A 21,855-nucleotide genomic window follows, 5' to 3' on the forward strand; every position below is an offset into this window, starting at 1 on the left:
CACGGCGGGAGGGATGCGGGGCTCCAGCGGGTGGGAGATGGCAAGAGGGGCTGCAAGGATGATCTCTGGCAATGTCGAGAGACATCTCTGGTAAACAGAGAGGCAGTCAAGCAGTGGTAAAGGGAAAGGTAGGGAGAGGGGGAATAAAAACCCCCAATCTCGTTTCTGAGAAATCTGCAGGAAGCCATTGTGCAGAAGTGCTGCAGAGAACTGTGCTGTGGCATGTGTGGGACGCTCCCGGGTCCCCAGGGTGCAGGGGCACAGGGCACCCCTAGTCCCACTGGGTGATGGGCTTGTGGTCACCACTGGGCAGGACACCAGGGGTCTGCATCAATCCCTGCTCGTCTCAGCTCTCTTCACACGATGAAGGATGCTGAACCGGGAAAGGATTAGGCAGCCCCTGCATCCCAGCCACCAGCCAGGGCTGCGGAACCTCGCGGAGGGGCGATCCCAGGGAGGACACGGTCCTCCTGCCTCCAAATGCAGCCAGGTACCCTGTGTAGCATCTCTCCTCTGCGACCTCCTCTGAGCTCGCCTGTATCATCACCATTCATTATCCAAATGACTATATTTATTAAGTCCCCTGCCAAGGCATTACAGAGTGGTCTGTAACAGAGATTAAAAGCAGAATAAAACACCAATGTGATCTTTTTTCAAGTATACAAAACAATAAACAGCCTCAGCATTGGCTACCAGAAGCACAAAAGCTGTGGGAAGGATGCTGAATTCATTGTGCCTGCAAATGCCCTGCTCTCAGAAGTAGGGATCAGCCCCACACACGTGTTTCTGCTTGTCCAGCTGCTCCTTGCACGGAAAACCTGGTTGGTGGGGGAACACCTTCACCCACCCTGCCCCGGGCACCTGCCCTGCACCCCCCCACCTCGGCCAGGATGCTGAGCCCCACAGGAACGTTCTGCCCTTCCTCTGCCCTATGACTTGAAGGGCAGGGACAGCTCAGGAACGCGCCTCTGCTGGTGCTAACAGCCTGCTGCAAAGCCATGTGTGAGCCAGGCTAGCTTGGTGACTGTCCCCAAGCGTGTGCCAGCCCACCGACCCCCATCACACCAAGGCACTACAGCCCGGGGCAGCAGACGGATGGGCCACCACAGTCCTGGTGCCATTTGCCAATGACTGGGGCAGCGGTGGGATGCAGCCACGGCTCCTTGCTCCTGACCACTCGGGTCTGCAGAGCACAGCATCAGCCCCTGCAGCACGAGGCTGCTTGGTTCTTATTTTCAAAGGTATTATTTTAAGTCTGTGGAATGAGGTGCTTTACGAGGAGGCACCAGGTTTCCTTTGTCTCTGCTGGAGATAATCAGGTGCAGATAGGATGTATATTCTGTAAAAACATACACTCACTTCCACTCACCGGTTACCTTTTTTTCTGAGAGCTGTAAGGGTTTCAATTACCGGATTCTGGGATTTAGTGCCCAGGGCTTTTTGGTGTGCGTTAGATTTATTAGAAGGTTTAGTACCAGCGGAGGATTCACGCATTTACTCCCAGGAGCCCAGCTTCCGTTCACAGACCCTAAATCACGAGCTGAGATGGGCTATTGTCACTTACGACATTAGCATGGTTAACGTACGTGGGGATGATTAATAGTGATATACATGCAGCCTCCCCCTCCTGCCCAATGCTGCATCTCTGCCACCTCTGCCTGAGCCCAGGGCTGCCCCGTCATGGGGAGCACCAACCCGCACCCCCTTCCTGGGAGCATCGGCTGCTCAGCACCACCCCAGCACTGACAATATTACTTCTTTATGCTGTGTTTTATTAATATTTTTAAGATTAAGTATTTCAGGCACAGGGCTTTCTGCCAAGGCAGGGCTATGGGAACCCCCTGCAGCCACTGGCTGGGAGAAGGGGAAGGTGTGCAGGGAAAGAAGGTGGCTGGAAGAAGGGGAAGGATGCAGGTTGGCAAAACCTGCAGAAAAAAATTGTTATTCTAAGAGTAAACCCAACCTTCCCCAGCAGGACCCACCCATTCCCTCACCGGCTCCTTCTTCCCAAAGGACACCTTGGGTCAAATCTGCTGCTGGAGGAAAGAGAAGAGGAGGGTGCCCTTATTAAGCAGGGAGCAGCTGAATGAGGCAGCTCCTCTGATCCAAGCAGATCTCCCCTGAAAAATCCCATGGGATTATCCCACCTATCTGCCTGGCTCACCTCCCACCTGCAGCAGCAGGAGCAGATCTATGTGTTATGATCCTCCCTATCACCCCAAGAGGCTGGTGACAAGGCTAAAACTCATCACACAAGTGGTGTCCCGGCACCTCGGGGATGCGACAGCCCCTGCATCACGGGCTCCGCATCTCGCAGTGGCGGGTACCCGAGGCTCGAGGCAAGCCCTTGGCTCTGCTGCACTCCAGGGGAGACACAACCGTGCTCCTAACGAGCAAGATCCTGATGGATTTTGTCCTTTTTCCAATACTGTGTTACTTACATTCCTTCTTTTTTAATTAAAGCAGCCCCAGCTGATTTTACAAGCTTGCTACTGCTTCTCTCCCAGTCTCTGTGTCTCTCATATGCTTGAGTGCTAGTATTAATTATTAGAGCCAATTTACTGTTTATACTCTGATGTTTTAACTAATTACCACTAATGGCAGACACCAGTGGGCAATCAACTTCATTTAGTTCCCAGTGCAAACCACTCATTACCATCTGAGAGAGTGAAAGAGAGTGTGCGGGAGGATGAATAAAGACCGAGCTACAGGGGTGGGTGCCTGGGACTGGTGGTGAGCTGCAGTGCTGGGGATGCTCCTGCCTCCTGGTGCGATCCCTTTGGCAGGGCTCTGGGTGAGGGTTTAAAGCTCCAGCCTGTGTGGATGGGTGGCAGGGGAAGGTTCCTGTGCACAACTGCCCTGCGAGGGCTGTTAGCTCACTGGTACTTCACACCACGGGCTAGGCCCTGCCTTGTCACTGGGGAAAGGCTCTAAGCCTGAGGCAGTTACAGGTGAGCACTGGGCCTCTTTCCTTGCTTGGCAAGTGGCTCCTTTTGCCTGCTGGGTTTCATCTTGGGATTCATCCCTAGGGAAGCGCAGCCCCTGCTTGTGTTCTTGGCTTGGTGTCATGCCAGATGGAGCCAGGTTTCCTGAGTCCCTGGTGTTAATCTTGCCATGAGAGGTACAGTGGGTGATGTGAAGTCAAGATGAGCTGACCTTTCTCCTGTCTGGAGTTGGCTTTAAGCCTGGGCTAATGAAGCTTGCTCATGGAGCTAATTTAGCTGTTTGTGCGTAGTGATACTGTTGACGCTAATCCTTACCTAATATGAGCGCATCCCTCAGCCTACCTTGTGTCTCTGTCTACTTGTTCCCTCTGGAGACCCAGGAAAGCCACTAAGTCACACATTTATCCCCCTGTGCCCCAGAACCAGCCCCTGATGTTAAAAGCATAGAACCTTCAGATGACACAACTTTCCTGGCTGTGCTCTTTCTTCTCTGTTTTAGGCCAAGAAACAAACACACGATGCAGAGAGGGGCCTGTGAGGAGGGATCATGGAGTGAGATGACTCCACCAGAGCTGGGCTGGCCCTGCAGCTCCAGCAGACCCCTTTGGTGGGTGCAGCCCAGAGCAGAGCCCCAGGGACTGAGCTCCCAAGCATCCCCAGATGTGCCCGAGAAACACCTCTAGAAAAAGTGATGTCCGGATCCATTTGCCTCCTGCCTGTTAACCCTGACCTGGGACAAACCTCCAGCCAACTGCATTTGTGGTCCTGGGGATCTGGACTACTCCAGCCCTCAAGCATGAACCGCTGGGGAAAGGAGGTCCTTTCCGGGGGACGGCTAGAGCTGTAATGACCTGCCAGCTCATTACCAGTAGTGGGAGTCCTGCCCTAACAAAAGGGACCGCAGTGTTTTCAGAGTTTAGATGCTACTGATGTGATTTTTAGCACAGCGTTGCAGTAACAGCTCAGCTGGGAATCCCAAAACACGGGTATGAGCCCAGCTGCAGTGATGGGGCTGGGCACCGCCTTTCCAAAGGGATCTCCAGTCTTTCTTTCTCCCTTTCCCCCTTCCATTTTCTGATTTGCTCTGTTGAAATCCTGCTTTTGAAAGGGAGACAGAGGCAGTGGGTTGGAGACCTGCTCTGCGGTGGTGGGGACGTGGTCGCCTGTCTTGTGGTGGGGGTTATAACTATGCACACATCTGAAATGTAATTGCTGTCAGCTCTCTCCATTCTTGCAGCACGAGGCCTTTAATCTCTCCCACCAGACCCATCGGCCCTGATATTGCAGCTCCAGAAAGGCTGGTTTTATGTACTTTAACCCTGCGACCTTTACAAATCCCATCATTCCAATCAATACGTCTCATTAGCGTTAGGTAAATGTATGGGATGGATGGGGAGCTGTGCTGGGAGGAGCCCGTGGAGGGTGGGGTGGAACGTGCTCCTGCCTGCCTGCTCTCAGGGGGCAGCACAGCCCCACCACGCTCCCCGAGCCGCTGGGGGAATCCTTCCCCTCCAAGCATCCTTGCCCCCAAATATACTTCCCCCAAGACATACACCTTGGTCCAGCTAGAGAAGGCAACCAGCTAACGCAGAGCATGAAACAAAGTCCCTGTGACGCCAACAGTGGAGCCAAGAGCCCAAGCCGTTAACTGGACCAAGCTGTTGGAGTAATTTTTTTTTTCTCTCTCCTGGAGAAGCAGACATATGTTTTACAGCTTTCCCCTATGCCGACTAAATGAAAACATACGGGGCCTGTGGCAGGTGATGGGAAAACAATGTGGGGTGTGTGCAGGGCTGCCTGCCATCCCTGCCCGTCAGGCGGGGGAGCTGCCAAGGAAGGCAGTTGCTGTGGATGGTAGGATGAAGCCAAGGAGTGGGGTGAAGAAAGAAGATCTCTGGCACTTCCCATGAAAATGGAGGGCTTATTCCAGGGAGAAGTGTGAGTTTACAGCAGGTGAGGACCTCACCAGCACAGGAATGCCAGCTGTGCCAGGTGGGACCAACCCACGGGTTCATGGGGCGTTAGTCAACCAAGGATGCTTCAAAAAAAAAGTACGGGGCCAAATCCTGTCCTTTGGAAGGCTGGAGGTGGGATAGTGTTGCAATCCGGTTTTCACTGGGGAGGGGGCTCCCTTCCCCCTGGATTGGTGCCTCAGCCAGCAGGGCTGTAAATACTATTACTGCCCATAAAACTACCCAGCTCTCCCCTGAATCCTGCTCAAACGCTTGACTTGGGCGACCCACCGGCAGCAGCAGATCCCGCAGGAGCGTGTGTCGTGGAGGCTCCTATTGCTCAGCACAGCCTGCCCTGTCATGCGTGCCTCCTCGCTCCCCATGCCGCCACCAAGGTGTGGGGTGATTCCCTGGGAGACCACAGGACGAGTGGCCTCCAGACCACTGCTCACCCATGCCGTGGGCTTTGCAGCTCCACACCGTGCCAGATCTGCGTCCCCGAGCTTGAATTGAACTATCCCATGCTTAAGCGAATTCATCTCTGGAAAATCCAGCTCCTCAAAAGGAAAGAAGATGAGTTTAAGGTCTTTTCCTCCCAGTGGGGCAGGCTGAGGTGGAGGAGGTGAGGGTGCCTTCCTCACCCTCCCCAGGCAGAGCAAGCTTTTTAAGTGGCATCTGGAGCCAGGTTTGGTTTCTGAGCTCTGCTATCCCCATCTGCAGAGCCAGCATGTTACTGCAACAGCACTCAGCCCTGCCTGCTCCGCGCTCACCCCAGCAGTAAAAGCAGCTTGAAGAATACAGAGCACAAAATATATTTGTATGCATACAGCTATTTCTGCAAAAGCCTACAAAAGCAAGGGCTTAAAAAACATGAGCGAGCTCTGCTTTTTCTCATTAATTAGGTTTAATGAAGGTGTCTCCATGAGGTTTAAACTTAGAGCTGGGCCAAATACACCTCTTGCTGGAGGGTAGGACGGCCAAATTAGTCTCTGTGCTGGAGGGGATATGCGGAGCTGGGTATGCGACATTCCCATGTATGCAGAGCTGTTTGGAGACCCCGTTCATGTGCTCCCCCCCTTTTCCAGCACAGATGCCCACTCTCCCCATCTCCCCGCTGCTCTGTTTGTCAAGGCTTTTCGGCAAGACCTCGGACTTGTTGACAAGCACTAAACTCCGTGATGGCATGAAAACCGTTTAAGCACTAAGCCCCCCTCGGCTTTAGCGAGATGACTGTGCAGCACGGGATCTTAGTGCAGCCCCTGGCAGGAGGCAGAGGGAAGGAGAAATGAATAAATCCTCTGGCAGGGCCAATTCCACTCAACCTGACACTGCTCCTCCTGGAATTAAACGAGCGAGTCCCGAGGTGCCTCTCTGGAGCGGTGGGCTGCTCGGTGTGAGCACCCCTGCCCACCGGCTCCCCGACCACCAAGCTGAAACCTGTGTCTGGTCCATGATAGGAAAAACCAGTCCATAGCTTCAGAGTTGTCCTCTCCAGCAGAACAACAGTTGGGCCTGGTAAAGCCCCCGCTGTGCAAGTCCCCAGTTCTGCAGTGCACCAGGGTACCTCGCCCTGGCCAGGAGCACCCAATGGCAGGGCACCCGTGCACAGGGGGCTCATGGGGCCTTTCAAACGTGGGGGTTTTTTTGCCACCAACAGCGTGGAGCCAGCAGCAAAGCCTCCCAGGCAGCCACACACCCTCAGCAAGCATTTCGGAGGAGCGCTGCCCTCCTCAGCACTGCGGTCCCTGCCTGGCCGTCCCCACCTGGCAGCAGGACATCCTGCACCGCCGCGGCAAAGGGGAACGGGGTGAGAGAGCAGAAAGCTAACACATCCCCCAGCCGCATGGGTATCGGAGGAGGACAGAGCAGTGGCCTTGCCGCAGGACCCCGTCTAACCTTCTGGGGCTTGTCCGCCAGAGGAAAGCTTAGCAGGAGGAGAGACATTGTAGATAGAGAGATTGGTGGGACCAGAGACGCAGGGGACTGCGCCAGCCTTAGATTTTATCTGTGTCTCTACACGGCCAGACGACCTTGGAATCCCGATCAACAGTTGTTAATAAAACATAGGGGAGAAGCACGAGGGGTTAGAGGCAGAGCGTGCTGCAGGGCTCTGCGGGAGCCTCCATACAGCTGAGGGCACTTGATGCTCCCACTGTCTCGTCTAATACTGCCCAGAGCACGTAAGCTTATCGGCTCCCTTTTCCTTACCCGTTGGAAAAGCTGCTTTTGGACAGTAATGGGGACAGAAGGAATTCCCAAAGGCCTGGAAACCCTGGCCAGATCCCTGTCAGCTCCATGGCTCCCGGGTGCCTGTCTCGCTCCTGTGCTGCACCTCCCCGAAGGGCTGAGCCTGGCCCAGGGGGAGGTGGGAAGAGGCTGAAGGTAGCTGCAGAGGGGGGAGCAGGAGCTTCCCAGTTCTTCCTTTCACTCCTGGTGTCTCTTGTCAATGCTCAGCCCTCTGCGCTGCTCTTCTGTGTGCCCCTTACCCCCATGTGTGGTCTGGATCTCCTGGACCCATTCCTTCACCGCATTTGACCCCTGTCACTGGGAGCTCCTCGTCCTTGTAAGGAGCTGGGGAAGGAGATGGGGCAGCCCTGAGGCTGGGAAGGGAAGGGAGAGCTGGTTTTGGCTGTCGCTGGACAAAGCAAGCAGGTGCTTGAGGTGCTGGGACCTCATCCCAGAGCCACTGCTGCCTCCCTGCTGCGGCCTGTCTCTTCCTCACCTCCGGTTGTGCAGAAATCTGGCCCTCACTCAGCCCGACATTTCAGTTCCAGCCATTACAATGACAAGGGTGATAAGAGATTCTTATCACAGTGCTCTGAATTGATTTGAAGCTGAGCCCTTTCCCTGCACTCCTCCTCCTCCTCCTCACAGCTGCTGGAGCAGTGGTCTGTGCTGCAGAGGGACTTGGCAGCAGGGCTTATTGGAGAGCAAAGATGACAGTTTGGGGTTCAGATCCCTCCAGAGATACATCCGTCCAGCCTAGCAGCTTCAGGTGTATCCTCCCGCTGGATACAAAGCACAGGACGGGAGCCAGGACGCCTGGGCTCCTTCCTGCCACGCTGCCTGTCCCCAGGCTGCAGGAGGGCAGTGCAGCTCTGCATCCCTGGAGGGCACTGTGAGCCTCCACCCAGGGCGACCTGGGCAAAGGGCTATGGCCTCCCAGCTGAGGCAGGAGCTTGTTCTCCTCCTTATGCTCAGGGGGAAGAGAGGAGAAGGTCCCGCTGACCCCTCAAGAGAGACAGGGAGCAGCCTGCAGTCCTGGACCCCAAGCCTGGGCTCGCTGCACCCTCGTTTTACCCCAGCCCTCCAAAGAGCTGACACTTTCTGCAGCTCAGTGTGACCTGCCTGCACTCCAGGCTCCTCCCGATCCTGCCCACCCACCCGTGCTTGATGGGGACAGATCCTGCCCTCCCACGCATGGCTGATGGGGACAGATCCTGCCCTCCCACACGTGCCTGATGGGGACAGTGCTCGGGAAGGAGACGCTTCCCGTTGGCAGAGCTGGGGGCTCCCAGGCTGGAGTGGGTGTCTGTGAGCCCCCATCACATCACAACAGCCAGCATCCCCCCCGCATCACCGCAAGCTGTTGTCACCTCTCCTGCGGGAGGCTGTCTGGGTGTCTCTCATGAGGAAGCAGAAGCTGCACACAAGTTTCAGTGAGGTTAGGGCTGATTTAGCACAGCTGCCCCGTCTTTCAATCTTTCCCCACAACCACCACCCCCATTTACAGAAACTCGGTTCCTGCCACCATCAGCCTCAAAACTTGGCCAGGTCCCTGCTTGAAGCTGTCCTCAGAGACTCACACCCGCCCAGCCTTCCACCTTTCAGTTTCTCCCTTCTCAGCTCTGGGATGGCCAGCAGGATGCAGTGTGCCCAGGAGGGAAGGCAGAGCACCTGGCAACACGGCTGCCTGCGCCGAGGCTGCCCTGGGCGGTCAGCACTGCAGCTCTCCCATTCTTGGGGGGTGCCTTGGCTCAAATGCACGCGCCCACTCTTCGCAGAACATCTGCAAAGGCAGAGCAGGACCTCAGGCACTGGTGGGGAAACTGAGGCCCGGGTGGGTCGTGGGCTTGCATGGTTACACAGCAGAGCTGCCGAGAGGACTGAGATGTCCTGGTGTGGAGCTGCCCGAGTAGCCTTGGCCCCTTTAGAAACCTTGAAGCCCCAGCAGCTCTGGCCATGCAGATGTTGCAAGTCCTCCCTTTCCTCCCAGAACCGTCCCTGGGAAGAGCAGAAGCACAAGGCGGTGGCAGGGGAAGCGGTCGAACAATCGGGGCTTGTGCGGAGATGAAGAAAGGCCCTTCTTGTTGGCGGGTGCAGTTGGGGTGAGCCCGGGGGCATCGCAGGATGGCACCCCAGGTACCCCAGCTGTGCCGGCTCTGCAGCCCAACAGAGAGGGGGCTGTTGTGGGCCCAGCCCCGGCACAGGGTGTCACCGCCTGCCTTGGTGAGCGGGGATGCTCTCTCTTTGTGCCTGCTGGTTTCTGCTCTGCTGACCTGCTTTGCTCCCTCCGCCGGCACCATCCATCAGCTCTGGCAGTACCGTCAATTCCAGGGCTCTGTAATGCCATTCCCCAGGGGAAAAAAGCCTTTTTTTTTTTTTTTTTTTTTAGGGCAAGAAGTATTTTGCCTCCTTGCAAGCTGCTAGGCTCCCTCTCTCCCTTCCTCAGAGACATCTAATGCTCAACACAGCCCAGGGACAGGGGCAAAGCACATGCCTGGGCTTTTCATTCAGCCCAGCCTCAGCCTCCCCACTGGCTGCCAGGGGCCCGAAGGGCTGCGGTACCTGCGCAGATGTGCAGCGTCCCCAGGGCAGATGTGCTCCAGATCCCAGCCTGCCCCTGGGCTCTTGCTGTCGCAGGTACCAGGCTGGTGGTGGCAGCCTGACCTGCAGCCTGTAGGTCCGGCGGGCAGGTCTGGAGGGTGAGCAGCCATGCCAAGCTGGCAGGAGCTGGAGGAAATCAGCCTGGCAATGGCCAAACGTGCCCGGCACTATGCACGGCCCTATGCACCTAATCAGGGCTGGCTGCAGCAGCAGCAGCTCGGGGAAAGCATTATTGCATATGTCCCACGTCCCGCTCACCAGCCTGGCAGACGGCGGTGGGGACGAGCCAGGGATGCCAGGGCAGCTGCCAGCTGGGTCAGGCTCGGGAGGATGACACTGCTGCCGGGATGAGGATGGGGCAGGGTGCCTTCACACCTCCTCCATCCCCAAAAGCCCTTCTCTGGGAGACCGTGGGTTTAAAGCACACACTGATTCCAGCAATGCCCCACGCCTGAGTGCCTACCACCAGTCTGCAGTGCTGGAGACTACCTATAGCTGAGCTATAGGAAAAAAGTAGGATCCTGTGAGCAGCCGCCTTCTCCTCCTCCCTGCCACAGCCAAGCTGGGCCAGGGTCAGCCCCGCAGTGCTGGGCATCGCCCCAGCTCTCCCCAGCCCCAACCCACTGTCTCGAGGTCCAGATGTGGGGCAGAGACCTGACCATTATTGGGGTTTTCTGCCTCTGCCCCGGCAATCCCACCTCAGCAGCAGAAATAGCACCTCTTCGATCAATACTCAGTTCTTAATAGTCTTGACAATTCGCAAGAAAACAAGGGTATTAAATGTTAATTATATCTATTTGGATTCAAAAAATTTTATTACTCAAGTTAATTATAGCTGGAGTCATAAAAAGGTGCAGAGCAAGAGGCGCTGCGGCTCCGTGGGGTGAGCGGGGCTGAGCACCCCCGGCCGTCCCAAGCCATCGGCCGGGCGAGGGTGGAGCGACGTACCCACCATGAGCACAGCCACCTGCCCGGCACACGGCCCGAGCCTGCCGGGGAAGGGGCTGCCACGGGAAGGGGCTGCGCGGGGGCCGTGCCGGCGGGGGGGACACAGAGCTGGCGACAGGGTCTCGGGGCGCACGGCAGGTACTTGCCTAGCTGTTGTGCTGGCGGGACCTGGCCTGCCCTAGCCTGTGGGCTTCTAATTTACTGCTTTCCTTTTACCGTAAAACTGAAAGGGGAAGGTGCACCCTTTAATCACTGCCTCCGGGGCCCCGCCTGAAACCACACAGAGACCGAGCGAAGGCTAGGAGTTAATGCTCCTTCCGACACCTTTTTATGATTCATGGGCCTGACCTTGAGCCATAAACCGCTCAACCTCCCTGCCACACTGGCAATATTTACAGCCTGCAGGGGCCACTGCACGCAGTCACCGATGCAGAGCCGCGGCCGGGGCCGCGCACGCCGGCACAGGTACGCAGCTGGGGTTGCAACAGGTACACGGCCGGAGATCTGCAGGCTGGGACAGCTACACGGCTGGGGATGCCCATGCGGGTGGGCAGCTGTGGAGGGATCCTAATGTAGCACACGGAGATGGAGATGTACATTTTATATGTGTACACGCATAGTGCGCTAACGAATCCATGCTTATGCACATCCATACATGTGCACAGAGGCGTGCACAGGTAAATGCGCTAAGATGCCCTCGCCGGGGAGCACCCACGGCTGCACGTGATGAGCACAGTTGCGTGCAAGGAGGTGTGCGCCCACATGCCCGCTGGCTGGGCTTTGCCCCCGAGCAGCAAACCATGGAGGGAGGCTTTCTGCTTCGTGCAGCAGGATGGAGGGACATGGTCCCACAGGGAAGGGGCCAGGCGGAGCTGGCACACCCCAATCCCCCCTCCAAGCATCCTGCAGCATGGGTCCTGCTCCCTGGCAGGAGCAAAGGGTGCTGACACATGAACCACCTTGGTGGCACTATGGAAGCAGGTCCCAGCACCAGCGTTTGTCCTGCTGCATCCCACCAGCCAGACAGCCCCAGCTTTTGCTCCACAGGTGAGATCCATAAAAACCTGCACTGGTCCACACAGGACCAAGGTGAGGTCGACTGGTTAGAGCAAGCGGTGTCCCTCTGGGTAGGCTCAGACCAGTCATCTCCTTGCTTTATGCCTCAGTTTCCCCACTGCCGCAGCAGGAAAAATAATCCTGACCCATCGTGTTTGCACGGAGTTGGGAGGCTGAGCTCGTTAATGTTTGCAAAGTGGGTTTGGCTTCTGTGATAGAGCAAGCCAGAAATGTGAAGGTCATTATTATTAGCAGGATTAAAGCAATTTAACCCAGCAGTGAGGGGGTACAGGTGAATGTAGCAGCTGCGCTCAGCAACAAATCGCACATGCGTGCAGTCTCAAAATTGTGACCAGTGCTGTGATTGTGGCTCATTTTAAAAACACTGGGCAGAACTAGAGGGTTGCCGGAGTGCCCTCTGACACTTCTACCCAAAAAATACCCTCCCTGAAGGCAGTTGGGACTGAGGTATGCTGTTCCTGGGGACACCCAGAGCCCGTACGAGCTGTCACTGCCCACTCAGCACATTGCCCCAGTCTCCCGGCACGGGCCCACGTGCATCACTTGCCATCACGGACGTGCTCACACACAGCCCGCCTGGTCCTCGCCAGGACTGGGACCTTCTCCTCTGCCCGCAGTGGGGGACCATAGCATCAGGCAACCTATTTAGAACAAAAATCTCCCCTTTTTTTTTCTTTTTGAGTTTTAAGGTTGTCAATTTTTTTTCTTTCCTTACAAAACAAAAGAGGGAAAAAACATCCTTATCTTGGAAAGCAGAGTTCAGGAAAAAGCTACTGGTCTTTTGGACTCACTGAGTCCTCATTGGTAGCCTCGCTTGTCATGGAGAATTTATCAGCCAAACACAGCACTGGTATAATGTGCCTTATAACTAGTGCATAAACAAACTTCAGCATGATAAATGCCCTGCTTTGAAGCCATAAAGTTATTAGCTAGTGGCTGTTAGCTACTGCTTAGCATGGGACATGTTCCTTCCGTTAACCCCTGGATGCCCCGTCCGTGCTCGGAAGCCTGGGGAGATCCCTGGAGGGCACCTCCACGCAGCGGGAAAGCACGGAGGGACCCGGTGGGCAGGGATGCTTCTGCTGGTACTTGTCTGCGCATGTTGTACGTGCTGCAAGGAACAGGGTGAAGAACAGGGCTCTGAAGGTTGGCACCCCATCGCTGCCTTATTTGAGAACTTCAGCGGCTCCTCTCCTTCCCTCTGCCCTCCAAGAGGCAAACACAGAAGGGAGCAGGGCCAGGGCGGTATGTGCCCACAGCTCAGACCCTCCCAGGCTGTACCTGTTTCAGAGATGGGCTCAGACAGGGCTGGAGGAAGGCGGTTGCCCCTCCACCGCCCAGGTCACTTCCTTTAGATGAAGTGCTGCTGAGGACTCTGAAGCAAAAGCCCTAAATTTTTCCGGCAGCAGCCAGGCAGCGAGCTCCAGTGAGGTGTTTAGAGTTCCCTCTGCTGCCTGCAGTGCACGGCTGCCTGCAGCTCTGGAGGAGCACAGCCTCACCGGAGGCTGGGAGATGCTGACGAACACACGTCAAGGTCCTCTGGTCCCCCCAAGCCACCTCCTGCTCCCGTCCCATGCTCGGGTACTGAACCCCAGCAGGGAGCTGGGTGTGCTGGGGATGGCAGCAGGTCTCTGGTGCTCAGCCCAAGGCACGGATGGGGTTACACAGCAGCGTGGCAACTTCTCAGCCATGCAGCCTGGAGCCCCAGAGCCCCAGTGGGAGATGCCGGTGGCTGGGGGCTAACTCCTGTCCCTCTCCCAGTAAAACCATCCCTGCAAGGAGGCAGGAGATGTCTCAGCAGGGCCAGCTGGGGGGCAGCAGGACTCAGGGCTGCCTCAGCGCCTGTTCCTCATTAGAAGCCCAGTGTTGAAGAAACTCGTAATTAGAGCCCTGAGTATTAATTAATCTCCGTGACCCTCCTCTCATTCTCCTTCCCCTGCTCCCACAGCTCAGGAGGTCAGCCTGGATTATTAACACGTGCATGTAGAGGATGGCAAGCTCGCTGAGCCTGGCCACGTCCCCGTGTTCAGAGCAGCCAAAGGTGCCCTGTCCATCCCCGCCAGCATGGTGTCCCTTCCCTGCCTCCTCTCCCCCGTGGCCCGGCTTGGCTGGGGACATGTCCCACTCTCTTGGCCACAGTCAGCGCCTTGAGGACAGCACTTGAGTGGGCTGAAACATCCCAAAATGAGCAGAGCTGCTTTTATGCTAACTCTGCCTGTACAATCGCTTGCAGCGTGGCTGAGAGCAGACCTGAGCATCCCAGGGGCCGGGTTGAGCCTCGCTGGAGACAGCCTACCCTCGAAGACGTCCCAGCACGATGGAGCGCAGAGCAGCCAGCCCAGCCCAAAACCACCACCAAAAGCTGTTTGAGTATCCCATCTCTGCTCATCCAGATCTCGCTTGGGTCTTTAAGACCCTCAGCACTGGGGTATGGAGACGACACAGAGACCTTTTGTGCAGCATGGCCCTCTGTCCCAGGGCTGTCCACGCAGACTCGGCCGCTCAGGGCACGGACACGGCTCCTGGGAATGCCACGCTCCCTAGCAAGAAGCTGCCCAGGCACAACGCGAAGACGAACGTGCTGCAGAGAACTGCCACAGAGCAAGAAAGCAAGATACGAAATAAATCCAAACTTTTCTGACTCCCTGGTAACCACCAACTGCTTCCCTCATCTGATTTTTTTCCCCTTTTCTGCTGCAGCAATAAAAAGGGGAAAATCAACATCCAAATGATCTTGTTTATGGCAACTAAATAAGCTGCATGTGCTTAATCCGTTAGAGTTTAATGAATTTACGACTTGCTTTGGAATTTGACAAGGGCTGTAAAAGAGTAATTAACATTTATCAGTGTGTTTTTTACACACACCCCGCCCTCCTCCCGTCTCCCTTCCCTCCTCCCGCTGCCTGTCGCGAAACGGCACTGGGTATCGGGGGGGAATATAAAAGTGATCAATTAATTCTTAATAATCTCCGGGAAAGATTGTAGAGTAGCAGTATGAACTCAGGGAGTGTCAATAAACATGCCAAAGGTTGGTCCCCCCCTTCCTGGCGCTGCTGCGGAGGAATGTGGGCGGCCAGGGAGGGGACGGGGCTGAGGGGGTGGTGCTTTGGTGGAGCAGCCCTGCACCCCTCTCCTTCTCCGTCACACTCCACCGGCCTCCAGAGCAGCTTTCTGTCACCGCCGGGACAGAAGGAGAGCGAGCAGGAGGCTGGTGGCAAGTGGGGTCCCCATCTAATGCAGCAGCGGTGGCGATTTGGAAATGCAACCCCAGTTGCTCCCTGTGCCAGCTGATGGCTCTGTCCTGATAGACCTGAACCTGCTGAGAGTGACCCCAAATCCTCACCACCACGACCACGGGGCAGCGGAACATCTGCCTAGATGGAGAGTGCAGCCAGTGGCGCTGGCACCTGCGCCGGCCCCGCTGTCACCTCGCTGTCACTTGGCACAGGCGGCTGCCGCTGTTTCAGCTCTATTAGTCACGAGGGGACATCAGTGCTGACCCCCGAGACAAGCGAAGGGGCTCACACCTCGCTTCTGCCCGGCCCTCCCAGCTGCTGCAGAGCAGGGCTGGAAGCAGGGATGCAATCTGGGGGCTGGGGGGGACCAGCCCAGGCTCCATGCCACCAGTCCCGGGGCAGGCTGAACGTCACCTAGGGATCCCGGGGGATTTCTGTGCTGGCAGCCCAGCATGCCCTGCCCTGGGCCACCTCCCTTGGCAGCCCTGGGGAGCTAAGCCAGAAGGAGCCACAGCCATCTCCTTCCCGGTAGGTAGGACATGTCCCCTGCTGCTGTGACCACAGCACCCTGCCCCGGCAGTGGCCTTCGCAGGCAAGCGTGTGCAGGGGAGCCTGCACGCCTGGGCATCTGTGGGGGAAGAGAGGGGTCAGTGCTCCTGGGGGGCAGCAGGCTCCATGGAGGAGACAGAGAAGCATCTGGGCTCGGCTGTGGGGCAGAGGGTCCTGGAGACCCACAAACAAAAGCTCAGGATGATAAATCCTCAGAGGCTTGAGACTGTCCGGGGATCTGCTCTGGACAGAAACAAATTCTCCCTGTCGAACATAATGGCTCGGAAATAAGCAATGAGGCAGGGATGGAGAGGGCTGGACCCAGGGGGTCTGGAAAATCTCCGCCCAGCCCCACACCGAGCACTGGTGGTTTGAGGCCAGCTGGCCGGCACGGGCTGTGGGGTCGGGCAGGGAGCAGAGCCCGGTGGGGAGCGGGGCTGAGCCCCCACACAGGGCGAGGAGGTGAGGGAGGGGCCTGCAGTGGAGGCCAAATTACTGGAGAGCACCAGCTCCCAACAGCCTCCAAACAAGGGTCTCCAACCTTGGGTAGGCTCCAACATCTACTCCACCTAGTAGGCAGCAAGTTTGGTCTCCATTGCACAGGTGGCCCAGCAACATCCATAGCCAAAATCGCTCAGGGACCACGTGCCACTGCCAGCTGCCCTGCCTCGTGCTCAGAGCGCAGTGCTCCTGCGGCGCTCCGCATTGCCGTCCAAGCTCCACCAGCCCCCCCGTGTGACCTCAGGATCCCTCCTCTGCCGCGGAGGAGAGGATGCTGCCGGGCGGTTAGGGGGCAGAGAGGGGGCTGCGCTCCCCCCCAGCCTGCACTAGCTCAGCCGCTCCCGTGTCAGCCTGTCTAAACAGCACCTCCTCCCGCAGAGACCTCGCGCTGGGGGTCGGCAGCTCAGCGTCTCTGGGATTTGTCACAGTATCACCCGAATTATCAAAAAGCAGCTTGGACCAGGCATCCCTAAGGCTTGGGTCAACCAGGCCCAACATCATCCAGCTGCCAGGAAAGCAGCCTCTGGGGCTGAGGACACGGATGGGACTCAGGTGATGTGGGCTGGTCCTTCTTTGCCACCCTGCCTCACACCAGGGACATGGCTTCCCCCTCCATGCAAGGCTGGGACCTCCGCGCCCCACCCTGGCGTGCAAGGCAGCGCTCATTAGTGAAGGAGCACGGCTGCGACGGGGTGATGCTTGGCCAACGCTTGCTGCTTTGCAACGGCGCTAATGGATCGGAGACAACGCAGCCATGCCCCCGCCTCGCTCCGCTCGGGCGCTGCTGACGGTCGTAACAAAGAGCATTTATCCAGCTGCATTCCCACTTTCTCCCTCTTTCCATTTCCCTTTTCTTTTGCTCAGGTGTGACAATTTTAATACCCATAAATAATAAGGTAGATGGTAACCATAACAGTACGTGCAGCCCTGTGTCGGCTTTTCTCCATCTGCGGGAGACCTTGGGTCACACTTCAGGTGGCAGAAGGGTTAGAAGGAGTTAACGGGAGACTCCCAGGTCCCCTAAACATCTTGCCCACGGTCTTAAGCCTATAAGCAGTGGCGCTAAAGATGATTTTAAGCCACGATTATAAGAAATCTATTGATCTTTTGGACTCTCTAATGACAGATTAACCATTTTAATAAAACGCCTATTAATCATGCATTAACCCTTCTCAACTATTTGTACATTGAATATCAAATTGACAAGGGCATTGGGATTTCTGGGAGGCTTTTTGGAGGGGGAGGGAGGGCAGGTTTCTTTGGATAACAACAACAAGAAGAAGAAAATAATGCAAACTTACAGAGGGGGAGAGTTAAAATCATACGATGAGTGGCAGTTGCAGACGCCTGGGGCCCTCTTTGGTTGTCGCTTCTATCTGGCAATCAATTGACAAGAAATTGAGATTATGAAACATTGCACCTGTGATCAAAGGAGGCGGGCATCCTTTCCCCATCCGAGGCCAAATCTCTACTCCCCCATGGGAACCAATGTCAGTGAACATCAGCGATTTGGCCTTTGGCAGGTACCAGACGATGCCGACACAAATTTTATCATGAACGTGTCCACCAGCCCCACGGGTCTTTATGGCAAACTCTGAGCAAGGATGCAACATCCTAAAGGTGGATCCTACCGGAGCATCTAGATGCTCATGATTGATTTTTTTTTTTTTTTTGGAGAGACTTGGTTCTGAGAGTGAGTCATCCAGAGAGGCAAACAAAAGGGAAATGAGGAAAGCGATCAGCCCACCAGCTCAGGACAGCCAGGAATGGGCACAGGCTGCTCACCCCCTCTCCCTGCCCACCCTTGAAATCCACAGCATCCATGTGGGATGGTCCAGCTTGCAGACCCGGACTGGCACAGCCCTGGGGCCTCTTGTGTAAGCGCTGGGGAGGGGGCAGGCACCGCTTCCTCCTGCCCCGGCCGTTGCAGCCTCAGAAACCACCAAGTCCCCGGTGCGTTAGGAACTGCCTGGAGGCCAGAGCTTCCTGCAGGTGCCCTGCACTCATGAATCACACCTTGTCAGGGCTCGGGGTGCCCAACGGCCGGGCGACCGCTGAGATGCCCGGGGGACCCCTGCCTGGGGATGCACCCGTCTCCCCACCACACCATCCCGGCCAGGCGAGGGTTAAGCAGGTATTAATCACACTGTTTGAGAGACATTTCAAAGCCTCTTCCAAATATTATAAAAAATGTCTTTAATCATCTAATAGCGCGAACTCCGCTCATGATGGATGGAGAGAAGTCGCCTCTCTCCTCCTGATCCTAACAGATGAGGCTGAAGAGCTGCTGCTCCGGGGGGGGGGGAAGTTGGGGAGGGGGCTGGGGGAAGAGAAGGACATTTCTCAACCTCCCACCAGAGCAGTTATAAATATGAGGTCATACAGCAAGAGATGATAACGCATTAAGGGCTCTTGAGATATTAGTCTGTCAGCCTCGTTAGACACAGCCTATTTGGGGCTGACTGCATAATTAGAGGCTGGGGTACCCATAACTCATTGGTGTTTATATGGTAGGAAGGGGCTACACTCACCATCACCCTCAGCACTCTGAGAAGTCATCTTCAGCAGGCATCAAACCCCACTCCCCACTGCAAAAATAACCCTCCTCTCCCCAGGAACAACTGCTCCCGCTCCCCACCTCCTGCCCTTCCCACAGCCCAGAGCCCACTGTGTGCTCGGTGCACCCCCTCGCCTCTCCCCTCCCCTGCAGATGGGGAACAGGGTTACGGCTTGGCCAAGATGCCCCGAGGTAGTTTGTGACCAAGCAGAGAGTTCCTGGCTCCCAGTCCCCTGCCCATGGGACGACTTGCTGGGGAACAGCCCCTGTTCTGCTCTGCAAGGAACTGCATCCCCTGAGCACCCCCAGACAGCCTCCACAGCAGGTTTGGCCTTCCTATGCCCTTCTGCCTTCCCAGGGAATAAGCTCCAAGCTGGGCTGGAAACACCTCGGGGAGGTGGATATTCTTGAACAAAGATGATTCTGGGGAAGCCTGAGCTGAAATGAGTCCAAGGAAAGGCAAAAGCGTGCAAGCACCCCAGGACGGCTTGTCACTCCTGCCCTGCTGTGAGCATCCCCTGCTCTTGACCTGCTGTCCCTCACCTGCAATGTGCACCAGGGACCCCTTTCCAGCCCAGGGTGCTGCCCTGCCTGGGCAATCGTCAAGAGACAGGACAGACCCCCCCCCAGTGCTGCTGCCCCCAGCCTTCTGGGCGCTGCTGGTCTGCCCCAGGGGCTTGGGGGGCACCGAGTGTGGGGCAGCCGGGGACCCCATGCCTGGTGAGGAAGCTGGCGAGGAGCTGGGCGCTCCATGGCCCCTCCGCTTTCTCTTCTCAGTTCTGCCTGAGCTGCCTGAGCTGAGTTCTGTGACACAGAAGGGCACTTCCCAACCGAGCCAGCCAAAAAATTGAACAAGTGAAACAGGGAAGGGGAGTGTTTCCCTTCTGCAACCGTGAAGAGTGAGGGCACCACAAGAGCCGGCTCCTGCTCAGAAGGGAACAGAGAGGGAGCAGTGAGCAGGGGGAGGCAGGCGAAAGCCAAACCGAGCCCTGTGCACCCAGCGAAGCCGGCTTTGCAGCCCGAGCCCTCCCAGCAGCGTGTCCCTGTAACTCCTCTTGCCCTGTGGCAGGTGGGAAAGTGAAGGCACCGGGAAGGGCAGGGACATCAACATGAGAAACAAGAGCCTGTGCTGCCGGGACTGCCCCGACACTGCCAAAGTCCCCAGTGTGACTGCCCAGTGCCTCATCCCCGCTCCCTGCTCGCCCACCACAGCCGGGGAGGGGGCAAGGGGTCCGCAGAGGAGGGGGCAACCCCATGGCTTCCCAAGCTGAAGTAGGATAATGAATCCTGATGGGGGAAGTGACCTTTTCCAAATGCCACATGTCATTGGATTTTATATCACACCAGGACAATGTGCCATGGGTATTAAAATCGTTTTTCCAATAGAAGCGTGTGTGTGTGTATGTGTGTGTCAGAGAGAGATGTGAGAAAAATAAAATTAAGACATGAAAATTAGGCTGCCTCTAAACGTGGCCTTTAGAAAAGACTTAGGTCCTCACAGAGCAGGACTGACAGAGAAGATCCATGCCCTTTGCTCCCGAAATCACGGATTATTTTGTCAAGGGAATATGACTTGTCCAAACCCCATGACAGAACTAGGGAAAAAAAGCTCAGGAGTCCTGATCCCCATTTCTAAAGTCCTGCAAAGACTTTCACCTCTACAGTGTCCCCTCTGCCATGGAGGGACACCTCCAGGGCTGCTCTGCCCATATGTACAGATACACATGGAGCACAGATCACCTTGCACGTGTGCTCCTGGATGCCCACGGGTGTTAGTCTGGGCTGTGCATGTGGAGAAAGCAAAGTCCTACATGACAGCCAACGCCAAGTTACTTGGCCTCACCTGGGCTCCAGAGCAGCCCAGATCCCTGTGGGCCAGCCCAGAGATGCACATGGAGCATCCATGGAGTTATCCATACGCATGGGTACGGACACCCCCCATGTGTGCCAGGATACATTCCCATGTGAAAACACAATGTAAAAAGGGAGAAGCTGGAAGCCAAATTCACTTGAACTCCAGCCTGTTCCCTCAATCTGCAGGGCAATTGTCTGGCTGAAATAACAACACTGGGACAAAAAAAAAAAAAAAAAAAAAAAGGGACAAGCTGTGTTTGTTTATTCAGCTTCTTTCTCCCCCTCTCCTCTCGACAAAGCCCTGACACCGTGTCCTGCCGCGCCAGGGCTGCAACCCCAACGGGCTAAATTTATCCCAGCTGGAACCCTGTTTACAAGCCTTGTCCTGTTTACAGCATGGTCCATCCTGCCCAGGACCAGGCAGTGGCCATCCCCGGGGTGGACAGTCTGTCCCTCACCTTCCTCGGCCTCTGCCGTGCCCAGGCTGCCCGTGTGTCCCTGGGAAGATGCCCAATGCCCCGCACTCCTCATGTGTTTGCCCGCAGGGCAGCTTGTGGCACCCTGCCTATCCGGGAGGTGATGGGGAGATGTGGGCTTGCATGGGCTGCTGCTTGCCCAGCATGGCTCGGTGGCCAGAGCCTCCATCAGTGCTGGCTGGTGGCACACCATCACCCAGGAAAATGTTGACTGCAAGCTCAGGAATGAAAAAACAGCCAGGGATAACAATGTTCCACCATGAAAGCATTAATGGAGCTGCACCTCTCATGCAACCATGCGTGGGTGCTCTGCTCCCCATACCTCACAGTGGAGGGCTGCAGGTTTGGGCTGTCACGTACCCATCCTTGTCTCCCTGATGGGCTCACAGGGGCTGGGAGGACAGAGCTGGCAGGAGCTCAGCTCACTCTTCCCAGTGACAGAACTGGATGTCACAGCAGGGGTCTGAACGGTTGAGCCTGGTCGGGCCCGATGGGTTGATGGTGTTGTGAACAGACATTAAAATGCTGGGGACGTGGTGGAGGGGTGCTCCACCCTCACACCTCTCCCGCACCGATTCCCACCTCTGGTGGGATGCACTGGCCGTGGTCTGCCAGGGAGCAATGGGGGCTCACCTGGCCACCCTCCAGCATGGGGGTCTCCTGCAGTCCCAAGCTGCCTCACCTGCAGGAACTGCCTTCAGTTGGCAACATCCAGGCTCTTATTTGCTGTTTAATGAGTCTCAGCTAATGAATCCCAATGCACAAAAGCTTTTCATTAATCCTTTGGCTTGCTGTCAGCACTGCCCACCAGCGCGCAGAAGCTGAGAATCACAAGAGTGATTTCAGAGGTGACTGCAAACCCTCACCTATGAGCCTGCATGCTCCCTCGTGCCCTGCCACCCTTTCCCTGCCCGTGCCCGGTCTCAGAGACTG

General features: G+C 56.4%; 1 protein-coding gene across 5 annotated transcripts in view; it reads right to left on the minus strand.

Annotated features, from left to right (window-relative positions):
* The window catches only part of RNF220 (ring finger protein 220), a 228,838-nt gene that overhangs the window by 116,753 nt on the left and 90,230 nt on the right, over positions 1-21,855 (minus strand). For 3 of the 5 annotated variants that reach the window (XM_075759605.1, XM_075759607.1, XM_075759609.1), the window contains one exon: positions 17,337-17,411. The exons of the other annotated variants lie outside the window; for them this stretch is intronic. In XM_075759605.1, coding sequence (XP_075615720.1) covers positions 17,337-17,411 — 75 coding nt within the window. The remainder of the gene's footprint in view (positions 1-17,336; positions 17,412-21,855) is intronic. 5 annotated transcript variants of the gene reach the window in all.

The sequence above is a fragment of the Balearica regulorum genome, chromosome 8 (genome assembly GCF_011004875.1).
Source record: "Balearica regulorum gibbericeps isolate bBalReg1 chromosome 8, bBalReg1.pri, whole genome shotgun sequence".
NCBI classification, from domain to species: Eukaryota; Metazoa; Chordata; class Aves; order Gruiformes; family Gruidae; genus Balearica; species Balearica regulorum.